The 16,826-nt window shown below is 40.7% G+C and overlaps 1 protein-coding gene across 1 annotated transcript in view; it reads left to right on the top strand.

Moving 5' to 3' along the window:
* slc30a6 (solute carrier family 30 member 6) overlaps positions 1 to 16,826 on the top strand; it is a 72,303-nt gene that overhangs the window by 30,182 nt on the left and 25,295 nt on the right. The window contains exons 5-8 of the mRNA XM_050071425.1: positions 3,179 to 3,221; positions 3,884 to 3,949; positions 9,681 to 9,761; positions 13,329 to 13,364. Coding sequence (XP_049927382.1) covers positions 3,179 to 3,221; positions 3,884 to 3,949; positions 9,681 to 9,761; positions 13,329 to 13,364 — 226 coding nt within the window. The remainder of the gene's footprint in view (positions 1 to 3,178; positions 3,222 to 3,883; positions 3,950 to 9,680; positions 9,762 to 13,328; positions 13,365 to 16,826) is intronic.

Genomic DNA, 16,826 nt, shown 5'->3' with positions numbered 1-16,826 from the left:
TCTCCTGACAGAACAGCACCGCTGAATTTCAGCCCGACATCGTTAAAATAGAGCAGCTAATGTTGCTGTAGTGAGAAGTTAGCTGAGTGAGATGCCCGGCCAGACTCAGTTTCCTATATATTATCTCAAAATGGTGCCACTGACATGTGCCTTGCCTGTTGACCTGTATTTCCCCCACAATCACTGATTTATACCAAAGTAAATACTTTAATCTGTTTTTTTTTTTCTTTTTGTTTTTCTTTTTTGTCTGCTCGCCCTCTGCCTGCCGCAGTTTGACAGTGACACTTAATTTCAAAATAAAAGCGTATCCTAAAGATGATGCTATGGATCAGTGTTTTCACTTTGCATCAATGATATTTGATTGTTGATCATTGAATCGCTACATCGATCAAGACTGATGGATGGTTACACACCTACTTGTTAGCATGCTAATATCTCCTAATTAGCATTAAACACAAAGTACAGCTGAGGCTTTAGTTTTACAGATATATATTTGATCAGAAACCAAAGTATGTTGGACACATTAAAATGTTGACCTGATGATGGCACCAGAGGAAAAGTCAGAGCATCACCAAAGTTATTACAACTCATCCACATTTCATTATGATCCATCCAATTTTTTCAAGGCTAATGCCAATACTGCGTATACTTTTACTCAAGTAAAAGGCTGTGTCAAAATCCCTTCCTGATGATACATAAGACATTTATCTTATATTTAAACAATAGAATCGATCCAACTTTTTCCTGAAAATCCTTCAATGCAGTTATTCTCCTTTTGATACATGCAACTTTATGCATGTCTGTGATGGGGTGAAGTGATGGTGATTCATTAAACTGTCCAAAATCTAAATTTACTGCTCACTGGTACTTCCACAATGTGACTTCTTTTACTTTACAAAATGATGTGACGACTTTCTCAAAACACAACATCCATATGTGTATTTTCATATACGTATATAGTTATATCTAACCGTGGTCAAATAACCAAGAGTCTGAGGTCTTTAATGTCTGGTGTTTGTGTGGAGTTTCAGGCCGTCTTAGATATTTTCCTCCGCACTATCTGTAACTCTTGTGTTTTAAGGATTGTCTCTCACTCATCCACTTTCTCTGTGTCTGCCTGTCTGTGTACATGTCCATCACCCTGTCTATCTGTCTTCTAAACTCTCTCTCTCTGCCCGTCTATCTGCCTCCATCCCTCAGTCCGTCCCTCTGCCTGTCGATGTGTCTCTCAGCGTCAGTCCTGCCGCCTGTCTGTCTCTCCCCCTCTGCTCGTCTGTCTCTCCGGGTCTTTGCCGCGGGGCCTCTCTGTCAGGATTACATGGCGTCAGGTTGGCCAACATGGACGCCGGTGGTGGGGAAACAAAATGTTCCTCTCAGCACAAAGCCGCTCTAATCCGCTCTCCTCATCCCCCACAGCAGAACCTGATTACAGAAAGCTGGTTGGCAGGCATTAAGACAGACAGGCAGTTAGGCAGGCAGACGGGCAGACAGACAGACAGACAGACAGACAGAACGACACTGAATCTCTCTGTAGCTGGCTGGTTAACTGACTTATTAGTTTATTGGCTTGTTGGCTGACTGACTAATTAGCCCACTGATTTAGCTAACTGACCCTTCAGCTTACCTGGTGGCTGATTGGCTGCTGGCCAGGTTTCTGTCCAGGTGATGGACTCAGTGAAAGCCTGGCTGACTATCTGCCGGCTTGACTTAATGACTCGCTAACTTAATGACCGGTTCAACGGCTAGCACACGAGCTTGTTGGCCAGCTATGTAGTGAAATAACTGCTGGCTGTCTAACCTGACATGCTCAGATTGTGTCTACTACTTTTGAATTCAGATTAACTTTATGTGCAGTATCGCCAATGCAGGCTGCAGAAGGTTTACAGTTAGACTACAGTAACTCAGACTGCAAGAGAATAAAAGACCCACATGGTTTACAAGAGGGGGTTTCAAAGCCCGAAACTGTGGTCCCTCCCTCAGATAAAAATCGAGTAAACTGCACCATACCATCATCGCCTCTTGAGCTTTTTTACTAGCCTATATTTGTTGAGATTTTGGCAAATAGTTACCAGTGTTATAGTGTTTGCAGTGTACCAATGGATGTACCAACAGCTACAGCTGGATTACTTTGATACTGAAAAATCATGATGATTCTCAGGCAGGTTCTGCAGTTATAAAAGAGGGTCTTTCTCCTCAGATGTGACCGGGTTATTCTGAAATCTGTGGTATACATGTTGCTACACACACACACTATACTACACTATGGGCCTGCTCGATTACTGAAGATTCATAATCCTGATTATTTTGGTCAATATTGAGATCAAGGTTATTTAACATGATGAGTCTCTAACTTTGAAAACATACATTTATTGAACTTAAAAAAATGTTTTAATCTTTTAACTGTATATTTTCTTGAACTTTAAATACAATTCAACTAAAAAAAGAGGAGACGTAGAGACTCTACCTTGTTAATAGAAGAGCTGTGGACTGATTACTCTGAGCAGCATGCATTGGAATGATTTACAATAAAACAAATATGAACACATTTCTTCCTTTTTATCTGATGGTATAAAAAAGACGTTAAATTGGTCACTACTAGCTTTTTAGAAATGAAGTCACCAAGAGCGTCTTAGAAGGTTGAAACGTAGATACCAGTGGGCTGAAGGAACCTTTTGGTTCCTCGAAAAGTGGTTCCTGGGACTAACTGTCCCGTGAACTTTTGGTGGGAACACAGCTTGAATCTACCAAGAAAGCAGCCAGGTTGGCGACCCTGAGCGCTCCGCTGTAAAGTAACAGGGTGCGCTGGATTTATAACACAAGACAAAACGAGAGCATCATTGTGAAACAGACTGTGGCATAATGATAGTTCTCAATTATTTTGTTTTCATAGTCATTGGAAGCCAAACTCGTAATTAAAAATATAAAGATTGATAACTGCCCAGCCGTATTACACCATACAGCTACATTGCCACACTACCTCATATAATATTATCATAAAAGATCAAATTATTTAGTCGAGAATCTGCAGATAAAATAATGTCCTTTTAAATGGTGTTGATTGAAGTCATGTTACACCTTTAAATTTATGAATTTACTGATCGAATATCTAACTCACAATGTTTTAAATCGCCTTGTATTTGATTGTGATGTTTTTTGTATATCTGTTTTGTCATTCCAGCCTTAACTGCCTACACATACCTCACCATCTTCGACCTGTTCAGGTGAGTGTGTTCTGCATCATCTGTGACATCAGTGTGTTCTCTCTCATCAGCTTTGGTCCCAATTTGTACATATCAATTTCTTGAACACAGAGATTAAAAAACAGAATTTAGTAATTGATCAAAAATGCTTTTAAATGTGAAGATTTCCTGCATTGTTTTATTTTATGTTAATAATATAATAATAATAGTAAATAGAATTATTTGAATTTTATGTTTTATGTCTTGTTTTATTTTGATCAAGAGCATTTAAAGGCATCATATGAGGCTTTGGGAAATTATTTTTGGCATTTTTTTCTTTATTTTCTAATATTTTTATAGACCAAACTATTGATTAATCGGCTGTTTGGCGGTTTATTCAATAATGAAATTAGTTGTTACATGTGTGTAGTTAATTTTAAGTGTGAAATATACAGAAACACGATGAGATAACACTCGGTCTGCTCAGCTGTGCTGTGGGGCTGTTTTGATGGAGAATTTCTGCTCATGAAAATTTAATTCTGAGATTATAATGAATAAAAGATAAATTAAAGAAGTGAACTTTAGCTGACCTCTGTTTTCTCTGATTTCATTGCCGCTTCTCTTCTCTGTCTACCCTCTGCGTCTTTTAACTATAATTCTCTGTACCGCTCTCACCTTTCCTTCTCCTTCTCCTCCCTGTGCAGTCTGATCACCTGTCTCATCAGTTCCTGGGTGACCATGAAGAAACCAAGTCAGGTCTACTCATTTGGGTGAGTTCACCATAATAACCTGATCGACACAGTTAGGGTGCGTATCTGTACTTGATACCTTGAAGGTATCGAATGAAATAATCCAGTACCAAGTAGTATTGAAACCTCTCCAGTCAAACGATAAATACATTTGATCCTTTTTCTACCCAGATCTAGAGGAAATGACTGACGGTCTCTGACAAAGATACTTTAGCTGTACTTAAGTTTCTCCTTTGATTATTATTGAAACTATTGGCCTCTTTCTCTGTTGTCAAGACAAGCTGATGAACAAAACTGTGTAGTGTTAGTACGTGTCTTTACGAATAAAATTTAAAAAGGTACAATCTTGTGGTTTTTAAGTTATGGAGGTGGGATTATTGTGACCCTTTGTTTAAATAGTCAGTGTATAATACATTCTGTACTGATGTATGTATCTGTATCAGAAGCTTTTCAATCAAAGCTCCATCTGTGTTTGTTTGTTTACGTGCTCCCATTCACTGTTGTCGAATAACCACACACACACACACACACACACACACACACTGTAAACACAGATGGAGCATCAACAGAAAAGCTTCAGTTACTGTTCTGGATCAGTCAAACGGCTCACGAACACACATCTTGTTTGATGTGTGTATGTGTGCCTGTGTGCCCGTGTGTGTGCCCATGTGTGTGCCCGTGTGTGTGTGTGTGTGTGTGTGTGTGTGTGTGTGTGTGTAAATGGATTGCCAGTAACTGAACAATGGCTCAGCAGCAGATTGCCCAGTTTAACCAGCAGCAGACTCCTGTAAACCCTGCAGAGCCAGGCCTTCCAGGAGTTAGTCTGATCCACGTCACCCCAACTTTTTTGCTGTTTTGTAGTTCCCACAGGTGCAAGGCTTTAAGAGTGATAAAACAATATCAATAGGGGATCTTGATCACGTCATTAAGGATGATCACTGTGTTCACATTACAGGGCTCAATTGAGATTATTTCTTTCTGCCGACTGTTCACATTTCAAAGTGACCCATATCTGACACTAGTGTGATCAGATCTCTGCCCTGTAACGCCTCACATGCGACCAATAATGTCACACACAAGGAAAACAACAAAAAACATCAAAGTTGTGTGACAGGCATTTGGAAAAAAATGAATGACATAGCGATGCAAGCTTCATCTCCCGAATTTACACCATAGAAGAAGGTCTGATGATGTCATTCAGCATAATATTTAGCCATGTGCTTCTGTTTGAGAGAGTGTAAAGTGTCTTTTGGGAGCAATGAGTGTTTGTTTTTGGGATAATGGATTACTGGTAGTAATGTGGAGCAAGAGGTGTGGGTGCGGACAGCAGAGTCAGGAATGGTGGGCTGTGATGTGGAGGGTTTCATGGAGGAACAGATGCTTCAAACTTCAGGATGTCCAGGGCTACATTTCAGTAGCTCTTTCAGCGCCTCATGACAACACTGTCACAGTATGTAGGTGAACTGTCCCCGTCAGAAAGTGTCAGTGACAGTTGGACTCTATTGGCTGGCGATTGGGGCAGTGATAAGGCTACGGCAGCCCTCTGTAATTTTAATGGACCAATGTGAAACTGTATGGTGAGTGATTTGTGCCTGTGAAGTGAAGTGAAGTATGACGTTGACCGACCATGGATGTATGGGAATAATAAGCACCGATTTCGACATGACTGCTCTTTTGGTGGCGGTCGCATGGCCAGTGATCGGATATATATCGAATTTATGACCACATATGGAGACCCAGATCTGATTGGAAAACAAAGGATCTATGTCACATTGGAACAAAGACAAAAAAAAGATTTTGGCCACTTTCCCTTGTGATATAAACGTAGCCTCAGTGCCCAGCAGACGGCTGGTTTACTACATGGCGCCCTTATAGATTAAACACAGGCTGGTGGCAGGGCAGAGCATGACCTTTGACCCAACAGCATGGAGGCAATCAGGCCTAACACAGTGTTCGAAGGAAGAGGGAGTATGTATGGTGTGTGTGTGTGTGTGTGTGTGTGTGTGTGTGTGTGTGTGTGTCTCAACCTATTAACCTGTGGGTGTCTGTTCATATGCTCATTGGTTGAACAAATGGTCACTCTCAGTCTTTTTCTCTCTCTTTCTCTCTCACACACACACACACACACACTGCAAGACATAAAGTAGGGGACTATGTCTTGACAAGCTTTAATGTGTCAAAATGCAGAATGCATTAAAGGCAGGAACCTACAGAATGGGGGTTAAAAGTTAAGGGACTTAACATTTGCAAAACATTTGCTGGTACAGCTTTGTAAATGTGAGTACTCTCTGCTTTATCTCTGTTTCATATCGTTGTTAATAAAACATCTTTGGATTTTGGGGACAGTTGGTCAAAAGTAGCAGCTTGAAGATTTAGGTTTTTGGAAATTGTGATGGTTGTTCTCTCAAATTTCAGACACAACGGCGATTTGATTATTTAAGAAAACAATGAGCAGATACTGTAAATCAGTACTGAACGAAATGTTTTAGTTGCAGCTTTTGACTGGGGTGACAAAAATGACTCAACGTGAAAAAAAATAAGAAAAAGCTTGATTCAGTGCATTTACTGTATTTCTATTTACAGATTGGGGGTGCCATATAAATGACAAAACGTTAAAAACTTAAGCAGAGAAACTAGTCAGAATTGAACATTTGGAACAGCCTAGTTTCTTATGAGGGAAGCATTTTATGTTTTGTAAACAGCAACGTAACATTTAAGTTGTATGAAGGAAAACATGCAATATAGTCAACAGCAAGTACCCTGGATTAGTAAACCTCCCATAACAACATGTAGGCTGTTAATGTTGCAGACATTAAAATAGTTTAATTGGGGTTTCTAGCATGGTATTAAGCTATATTCATTATATTTTGATTGAAAGGATAAAGTTAAATATGAATTTATTTAACTTAATGACTGTATTCTCCTATTTAGTGAGAATTGTCAACTGTTGCTGCGCACTGTTGCAGTTGCATCGCGCACAGTCACTTCAAAAAACAAAATAATCAATTAATAAACAACCCCCAAAATGCTTCAAACACTTTTCTAAATAATCTTAATATTTATCAATACCCAGATAAGGTCGGAGGTCTATATGTGCAGTTATAGACCTCCGACCTTATCTAAGCACTTTTAATGGCATAAGTGGGTATATTTCATTTCCTTTCAATATTAAGATTATTTAGAAAAGTGTTTGAAGCATTTTCGGGGCTGTTTAATTGATTATTTTGTTTTTTGAAGTGACTGTGCGCGATGCAACTGCAGCGCCTGATATTGCAAATTGTAGGTGGCAGGTCTATTAACAAATAAACACGTCTATCCAAGCCTAAGCTACAAACACGAACAAAACAAACCTTATCACAGTGTTTATGAATGGGATCAGTAAAATATTGTAGCGACCCTGCAGTGAATGTTCTGTTGTAACGTCAATGTTCTGTGAGCGGGGTGCGAGAGTGACGAGGATGAGGGCTGTGTGAGTGCGCGTGCTTGTGTGTGTGGAGCGAGCTGGAGGAGAGAGCAGCAGTGCATGGTTCGAGTTAACGTTACAGCTAAGTCCTTGTTTTGTGGTTGTTTTGGCGTGGTTACGGCCAACAGTAACCTGTACTGTTCAGTAACAAACGGTGGTTTGCCGAATAACCGTGTCATACTTCCACACGTCCTGGCGGACGCTACAATATGATGAGTGACGTGCAGCGGAGAGGGAGAGGCGCAGTGGCTGCTGCGTTCAAGTGTTGCTGTTTAAATCGATTAAACACAAACACACACCTCTCTAATTGGCAGGTTTAAAAAAAAGCCCGAGCCCGGCCCGTGTCCGAGGTAATGATGTGGTAATTGGCCCGAAGCCCGGCCCTCAGGCTGTCGGGCCGTTGGGCCCCTCGGGCTCTAGCGCAGGGCTCTACCCTAGATTGTTATTAGCGATGGTCATTTAGGTTACCAGAAACTTTCAGCTCTCTGGCGATCTCCCTCCAAGCAGCTGTGCCTTATTTAGGTTTTTGTTGTGAAATAAATAGTATTGTGTAGATAATTCCATGTATGCTTCATGAAACAGCCTTTTCTTGTCCGTTGGGGTGCTTTCAAATCGAGCAAAAAGAATATATAATAACAGGGCATCCGATGAAAGTTTAGCCTCAAACAGCACTTGCAGCCAGTCAGGACACCTCTTTCACGGGCTTCAAATCCAAAATGTCGCTATATTGGTGCAGTTTTAGCTTTCTTGAAAGACTAACTTTGCCATTTCTTCTCTCCTAACCCTAAAAACCTCAAACTTGAGTAAACAAACAGCATGTGCCATTCTGCCCCCTCCTACCTCTACTGTAATTTAATCTCCTTTATGTTGCCGACAACGGCCTGAGCTCAGCAGTAAATTGCACAAAGCCTGACAGACACTTGTGACTACATTACTCCATATATAAACATAATATTATATTAATCACATGGTCATATTGCTCATTACTAGTGTGACGCCATCAGTACAGGCTGCTGATGTAGGCTACTTTTTAATTTGCCAGAATGTGTCACAATATCAAATGCTGGTCCAGCTGGTTTGCATAAAATTAATTTGGTTTAAGCTCTGGCAAAACAGGAAATTGATCCTACTCTACTGAACTCAATTAGTGGATCTACTGTTACACCTTGTCAAAAAAAACATTCTTCGATGCAAATCTGTTTGCAGGCCCAGCTTTAATGGGGAACTATTCTAGGTGTCAAACTCAAATGGAGCAAAATGGTTGATAAACTAAAACCTGAACTTAGAAAATGCCGGAAACTTAAATTGCAGCCTTTTTTAAAAGTATTTATAATGTAAGTCCTCACCTTCTTCGTGGTCACATCTCTTTTGCATGAATCCATAATGCACTTTACGTGGCTCGGACAGAAGCTCTTACTTTAGTGGCATTATGCTGCTGAAGAGAGGCAGACCATCAGATCACTGACAGTCAGCGTCAGGTTTAACCCCTTTAAGCCCCGCGTACCACTCACTGAGACAAAGCTGCTCATCCTGGACAGACTGTGACAGGATCGACCCTGTGACCTCATAATGAGGTCAGGAGGTCGGCAACAGTTACAACTGTATCGGCCCCACACACTGGCAGTGTGTTGGTGTTTTCTACTTCTATTAAGTCTCATATAAGTTTCTAAATTATATAAATAAATGCTGATTTATAAACAAGATTTTTTTTTTAGAAATATTGAATAATGAGAAGGTAAATGTATTCTGTGTCATTTGTTTCTGCAAATTTTAGCTGAACTTTGATTACTGGTTAAACTAAATTTGATGCAGTCACAGTACCTCCTCTTAATTCATTTATTTACCATAGATTTTAGCTTGAAGGTTCATTCTTGACAATAGTAGTTCAGGAATATATCGTAACTTAAGGTAATGATAGCTTTACCTTTATTGATGAGGAAAATGCAGTTGTGGGATTCCTTTGTTGCTCGTGCAGCCATCTTGCCGATGATTTCACATACTCTCGGTTTGAAGTGTGCCTCTAAAAAAACCTTCATTTGGAGGGCCATTCAGTGCTTACACTTCGGCCTGCCCCTCTATCCCAGCAGGAATCAGGACAGCCTACCTCTTGACGTGAATGTGCAAAAGTGCGGGGGGCAAGGGGTGCATTGGGATTGGGCCTTGGTGTCCTGGTGATCTTGGACCGAGGAGGTCTCTGAAAGAGGTCTTTGAATGAATGGACTGGTGTGTGGGGGAATGTTTGGCGATGTTTGTCCCAGTATGGATGACAATGTCTCCTTGCCTCTACAGGTTTGAACGACTGGAGGTTTTGGCAGTTTTTGCCTCCACTGTTCTCGTCCAGCTGGGAGCCTTGTTCATCCTGAAGGAGAGGTGCGTATGTCTAACAAACAAACATACAAACACATTCAATCACACAGTGCAGTACACACTTGAATGAGTGATGCCGACCTTAAAAAAAATGAGCGATTAAAACCAGTATTTAGAGCCAGATTAAGATCCCACATCTCTATCTTTGGTTTTTGTCTCAATCTCTTTCTTTGTCTCACTCACTCTGTCTCCCTCTATTAAAATTTCAATTATTTCCTTAGCGTGACTCGGCGCAGCAACAGAATTGATATTTCCAAAGCAATACACAAAATATTTCCAATTGTTTCCCCCTTTTGTCTTTGTTTTCCCCCCTCTCATTATTAATGTCACCAGACTGCTTTGCTCCTCTCAGGGTGCATGTTTTCCTCCAGTCTCGGCTCCACTTTGTCATCAAACCATTCAAAAAATGCAATAATTGGACCCCGGGATATTCTGCACACTTTTGTTTTACAACAGAAGTTTCATCTTATTATAACCCAGATTATACAAAAACAACCTTGTGTTGGAGGACAGTGTCATCGTACCCAAATGATAAAGTAGTAAAACAGTGATATGATACGCTATACTTATTAAATTATATAAAAGATAACAGTAAAAGTGGGTGCTCCCAGTTTTCAAACATTTAAACACTTTTACAGTCGTCAGACGTCAGATTTTAACCTGTTCAGACGCAGTAACTTCCTGTTCAAAGACGTTAAGATCTCGCTTCATAACACACACGATAACTGCACACTTTCTGGTTTGATGTAGTGTGTGTATGTGTGTGTGTGATAAAATCTGTTGACTCTCACCATCTGAAAACACATTAATGCTTTAAAGGGGTGGTCACGGATTTACTCTTAAAGGGGAGGAGTGTGTGCGTGTGTGTTTGTGTGTGTGTGAACTACTGAATTTTTCAGGGCTGTGGGAATGTCACTGCCTGGCTGTGTCGATCTTGACACACACACACACACACACACACACACACACACACACACACACACACACACACACACACACACACACACACACACACACTCACTCACACACACACACACACCTCCAGGCACCCTGTGTGGGGTTGTCTTGCGGTCAGTTCTCAGTGAAGGGAGGGGTAAACTGGAAACAAAACACACAAACGCACACACACACACACACACAAATGCAGGTCAAGCAGTTGGCACGCTGTCTGCAACATGTTCATGTGCAGACACGCGTGTGTGTTCATGTTTGGCTGCTAAACTGAAATTTAGCACTTTACTGAAACTTACTGTTTATGTTACTCTATAAAATGGCAAAAAAAGAATATAATGGTGTGTAATTGGATGTCAGGCCACCATTCACGTCATCAAACAGTTCAGATCAACAGTTTAACCATTGCTTTAACTGTAGGTAACCACAGCAACAGTGCTCATGGTGCAGACACTCTTAGCAGTTAACTGGCAGGTGAAAATGACCTAACCACGGGTTAAAACTGACGACAAAGAACAGCTCTAAACATGGAGGAGGATTTAGGTACAGTTTACCTTCGTGTCTTTGGTCTGTGGAGACTATGGAGTTGACATCGTTCATTGTTGTTCAGTTATGGATCAATTATATTAAAACATTTACAAAAGAGAACTGTTAGCCAATGTAAAATTTTTAAAAAGTTTTTAAAGCAGTCATGTTAATCTGACTTGTAAATTTGATTTTAAAAACATTATTTCTGTGGCTGTTAACGATTCTTGTTTTCAGTGTAGGAGTCATTGTACAGTGTTTCTTGAAAGCACTAACAATAATGTAATACATATATTAGGGATATACTGATTGTGAAATATGGGCAGATGTCAACGTTTAAAATAACACTTTGGCCGACAGCAGTTACCAACCAAAATCTTTCCATGTTGTTTATTTCGTTTTTTGTCGTTATTTATTCCCCCTTGTGTGCCAGGGAAACAAAGAAATCTACACTATAAAAAATATTGAAGTGTTTGAAAGTAATGAAACCCTTTATACTATTTTATAACACTACATCTTATTGTTTTTACCAAATGTTAAAGGTAGAGAAAAAAGGAATACAAAACAGAATACACACAAACAGAAATAAGTATACAAATAAATAAAAGGGTCCACATTGTCCATTCCTCCCATGGCTCCTCTTGAGTCCTCATCCTGTGGGTTAACAGTTCCATATCATATATATTGTTCACAATTTTCAGCCATTCATCTTGTGGTGGTGGTTCTGCCTTACACCATCTCTTCGTGATGGCCTTTTTACAGGCTGCCAACAAGACTTCCAGTAGATATCTGTAGGTAACACACCATTATTCTAACTTTGAATGAGCACAAATTCAATCATACAAACATACGAAACCATCTTTATTATCACCTTTCACACAAAATCAAGTTTTAACTGCTTTAAAAGTCTTTTCACCATATATGATATATCATAATTCCCTCTGTGATGTTTATTTGATTTTGCTGTGCAAACATCAACAAATTTCTCCTTAAAACAACTTCTTTTATTCAAGTTTCTCACCAAAACTAAATTTTACACGATTGCACTGGAACATGATAATACAATACAATATGAGAAAGTTAAAATTAACCTTCCCCTAATACTCCTTTTTACTGAACAGAACTTGGAACATATCATAATGTAACTCAGTGCAGCCTCCGTGGGCTGTTAGTCCCAGCATCCGGCTGCTAACAGCTAACGTTAGCTAGCTCTCCTCTGCTGATTTCAACATGGATTTGTTGCTCACAATGTAGCACTAACAGGGAAATAATAGGGTGAGTCCCCTGATGCCTTGATAGTGAATTTACACTGTCCTTTCATCCCAAAGGTGTGCCCGGGAAGATCTCTGTTCATCCTAAACGTTTTATATTGTTCCTGGGATGATGGGGCGCCATTAGTCTCGAGCCTTAGTCTTTTAAGCTTGCAGAAAATAGATATGACACAACAGAAACACATCGAACACTGCCATTGTGATGTCATCTAACAAATATAAATTAAATAATGTAGTCAATTATTTATCATTTCTGCAGGTTTTCATTCATGCTTTTCATGCTTTGGCTGCTATGACCATTAAGATTGTATTGAATTATATTCAATGTGGTATTAAAAGGTTTTAAAAGTCTTAACTTTAGTCTGTGAACCCTGCAGAGACCCTGAAGACGGAGTGTAACAGTGAACATTTGTTGCCAGCCGGTACAGTACAGTGCATGTCATGAATGGCTCAGTAGGGCAGCAGCACACAGGGAGCAGACAGACAGGACTGTGTATGTGTGTGTGTGTGTGTGTCTGTGTTGGTGTGTGCACCATTTTGCTTTTTGGCATGTGTATGTGTGGCATCGGGAGTGCGTGTGTTCCTGCGTTTGTGTGTTAATGTATTTCCTGTTTTCTCTCTCTGTTTGTTCACCCCTTGTCTCCTTTCATTCATTTCAATTGTCTCAATCGCTCTCTCTCTACCTCACTCACTCTCTCACACACACACACACACACACACACACACACACACACACACACACACACACACACACACACACACAGAGTCAGCGTAGTCCCACCTGGCCAGTGTTGTTGACTGTGTTTGTTTTCTGTTTTGTCAGTGTGGAGCGCTTCATGGAGCAGCCTGAGGTCCATACGTAAGTATTTTTCCTCCACACACACACACCAACAAAACACACAAACTCCCCTATCACACTCTGAAATAAACAGACACAACATGATATACTCCTGTGTGTCTCCCTCTGTAAACACACACACACACACACACACACACACACACACACACACAGACACACAGACACACACAGACACACAGACACAGTGCCAGCTGTTGTCGGAACAGAACATCCCAAATATTTGGGTCAGACAGGCAGACAGAATTATAGTCAGAGTCGGTGAGTCAAAGAGTCAGACTGACTGACAGCGACATGTTCATTGTTAGTTTCACACTCTGACACAGTGTATATGCGTCCACACAAGCAGAGTTAATTAAACACATGCAGACTGTGTTGAACACTCGCCTCAGGGTGACATCAGCTCTGTCAGAGACCACGCAACAACATTTTTTAAAAAGCTTATACAATGAAGAAAATGAAAAGCAAAATCTCTTTTGTTATGTTTCTGTTATTTTACGCTCCTCAAACCCACACAATATTCTGTGCATCTGATAGTGTGACACCCCTCAAAGACATCTTGTTGAAAATGTACAAGTAGACTTCCATTTTTCCCTGTTAGGGCCCTGACACACTAAGGCGATGGTTGGCTGTTGGAAAGTGTTGGGCCGTTGATGAGCATATGTCGCCCCAGTTTTGACGGTGTGTCCTGCACCATTGGCACTAGTCGGCCTTTGATGGCTTTTGTTTTTTGCAGATTCAGCATGTTGAATCGGTGTCAGTGATAGCAGAGCCAGTTTGTTAGAAAAATCCCTCTGATTGGCAGTTCAGCTCAGTGCATGAGAAGGGAAACGGAAGTGAGGAAAGCAAGCAAATGGCTGATGTTAAGAGGGCGTGAGATCAAAACAAACGTCATATGATGTTAGATTTTTATTTTATCATTTGCTCTTTCAACATCGGGTTGTGTTGTTAATGTGCTAACTGGCTAACTAGTGTTTTGAATCCGTCCTGTCGATCTTTAGGTTTTCCTTTTTTGAGTGGCAAATACGGACTACTGCCGCCTGCTGGTATGGAGAGTTATTCCCTCTCACACAGGTGCAGAACGTTCGTGCTGGCTGGCTGTTGGCTGTAGTCTTTGCGGTGTGATTAGTGCAAGTTTTTGGCCGAGACATAGGTGAAGTGATACGACGCAACAGTCGGCCTTCGCCATCACTAGTTCTTTGATGTCGGTATGGTGTGTCTGGCTCTTGGGGGAGGTTTTTTCTAGTCCAGATTGAGGGTCTAAGGACAGAGGGCGTTGTCTGCTGAACAGGTTGTGAAGCCCCTTGATGCAGAGGTGATTGGTGATACTGGGATATATAAATAAGACTTGAGTGGAGACCTAGTTTCAAGAATAAACACACTGCATCCTGTTTGTGTGACCTGTAAACTCATAGGTGTTAAAATGTGTTCAGGTGTAAAACCTAACATGTAGAATTAAAACACTGGTGAAAAGCCTCAGGTGGAGACATCAGTTTATGAAGATGTTTGTGTATCAAATAACCTAAATGTGTTGGTATCATTTTTATTTTTATCAGTATGCTCAGTCAGAGAAATTGTCTAATAAATTGATACTGATTTGGATTTATTAGATTGTTAGTCAATCCACCAACTTGTCAGGTGGTCAGAAAAACAGTCTGTTTGTTAGTTAAGCTTTGACTCAGTCTCTCTTTGTTTTTGTTCTTTTACCCTTCTCGTCTGGGCGGATCACCTGCTCTGGTCTTCTCCTCTGTTGTTTCCTCCTTCCATTTCTTCCTGGCTCTCTCTGTCTCCATCATCCCTCCATAATAAAACAGATTAGTGGCGGCTTTTATAACCTAAAACACAGCGAGACTTAAACCTGTCTCCTGTGACGAGATTACCCCCCTCGTTTCTCTCCCCTCACCCCTCCTCCTCCTCTCCCCCGTTCTCGCTCTCTTCTTCTCTGAGTGGATGTGATTGGACGGCATGAGAGACGGCCGCTAACCGGAGGGACAGGTGTCTGCCGGGTGGAGAGACAGACACACACATTCTCCCTCTCTTTAATCTGTTCTTAGAGGGAGGTGGGGTGGGGGTCGGGGGGGTTTATCATCCAGTTATTGTGGCTCACCGGCGGGCAGCCCTTTGCCTCCCGCTGATTGTTTGGACCAATTTTTAGGCTCTTAAATGGATTGTCCCATGTGATTAGTGTAATGAAGAGTACAGTTGTGTGTGTTTGCTTTTGTGTCTGAGAGCAGGGTTTAGAGATCTGTATTATATTACGTTTATTTAAAAGGTACGGTTGATAAGATACATAAAAATGACAAATAAGACAAATGTTTTGTCTCCTAAAACTATTTTATCAACCCGTTCACATTCCCAGGTCATCAAATACTGACGCTTTGTTAACAGGCTTGGGCGTTTCATAGCAATGCACAGGGCACCTTTTAGCATCCCTGATGCACACCAGTGATGTTGCTCAGTATACATCCTGCGTCCCTGACTCATTCAAATCTGAAAGGACAAGGTTAACTCACTATTAATGTGTCCGGTCTGGGGGACACACTGTTATTTTCTGTGATAATGCTGCATTATGAACAACAAATCTGTGCACAGTGGCATTGCATGACTTTTTATGAAAGTATTTCTCATGTCACAAAAACTACTGAGAGTAAAACCTGTGTTTTGGATGTTATTTTCATAATGTTGGGGAATTTGTTCTGATGCGCGGCACAGATCTGACATCTGGGCGACCTCATCATGGGCTCTTTGAGGCTCTGTGCACCACCGTCACCTGGCATAAACACAGCAGTGTCTGTGGCGACTGATTTGCAACCTAAAGAGCTACAGGTTCTTGGAGGCTCACTTTTTTTTTCACCAGTTGCTAAAGAATCCTAAAACTCTTTGGATAAAGTATTAAAAACCTTTTTGTCTAACCAGAAACAGCCCCGAAATCAGCACTGCCAAGCCCACCACACATATATACAATAATTTTAGTAGGTATAGAGCCAACATATTTTCACGTCTAACTGGGTGAATTAAGAGTTCATGTCAAACAAACCAGAGTTGGTCATTGTTAAAATTGTGGAAAGGCAAAAAAAGAAGGTTTCTGTTTCTGTTGTATGGTTTACGTTGATAAAATTAGTGTTTATTTAAATGGGGTCTGGTGGGTTTGACGAATGCGATTTCGGGAAAGGTATATCCTTTCAAAAAGGGGATCCTTATTGAAAGGTTAGACCTTCCTTTCGATATCTTCTCAGACACTTGTAATAACAATCTGAACATGTCAGTGGCAAAAACAAGCACTTGAAGTGGATGTAAATTGATGGTGCAAACATCCCTGGAGTGTTTACATAGCAGCCTGGCTGCTGCTCTTGCTAAATACTGGTACAATTTCAAAAAATGTTGTTCACATTTGTCACTTAGAAACACATGGGAAAATAGGGTCCAGGTTAAAAATATACTCCTTTAACACTAGAATTGTAAAGT

The sequence above is a fragment of the Epinephelus moara genome, chromosome 19, assembly GCF_006386435.1.
Source record: "Epinephelus moara isolate mb chromosome 19, YSFRI_EMoa_1.0, whole genome shotgun sequence".
NCBI lineage: Eukaryota > Metazoa > Chordata > Actinopteri > Perciformes > Serranidae > Epinephelus > Epinephelus moara.
Note: the sequence above shows the minus strand (reverse complement) of the source record. Positions and strands in the feature narration are given on the sequence as shown.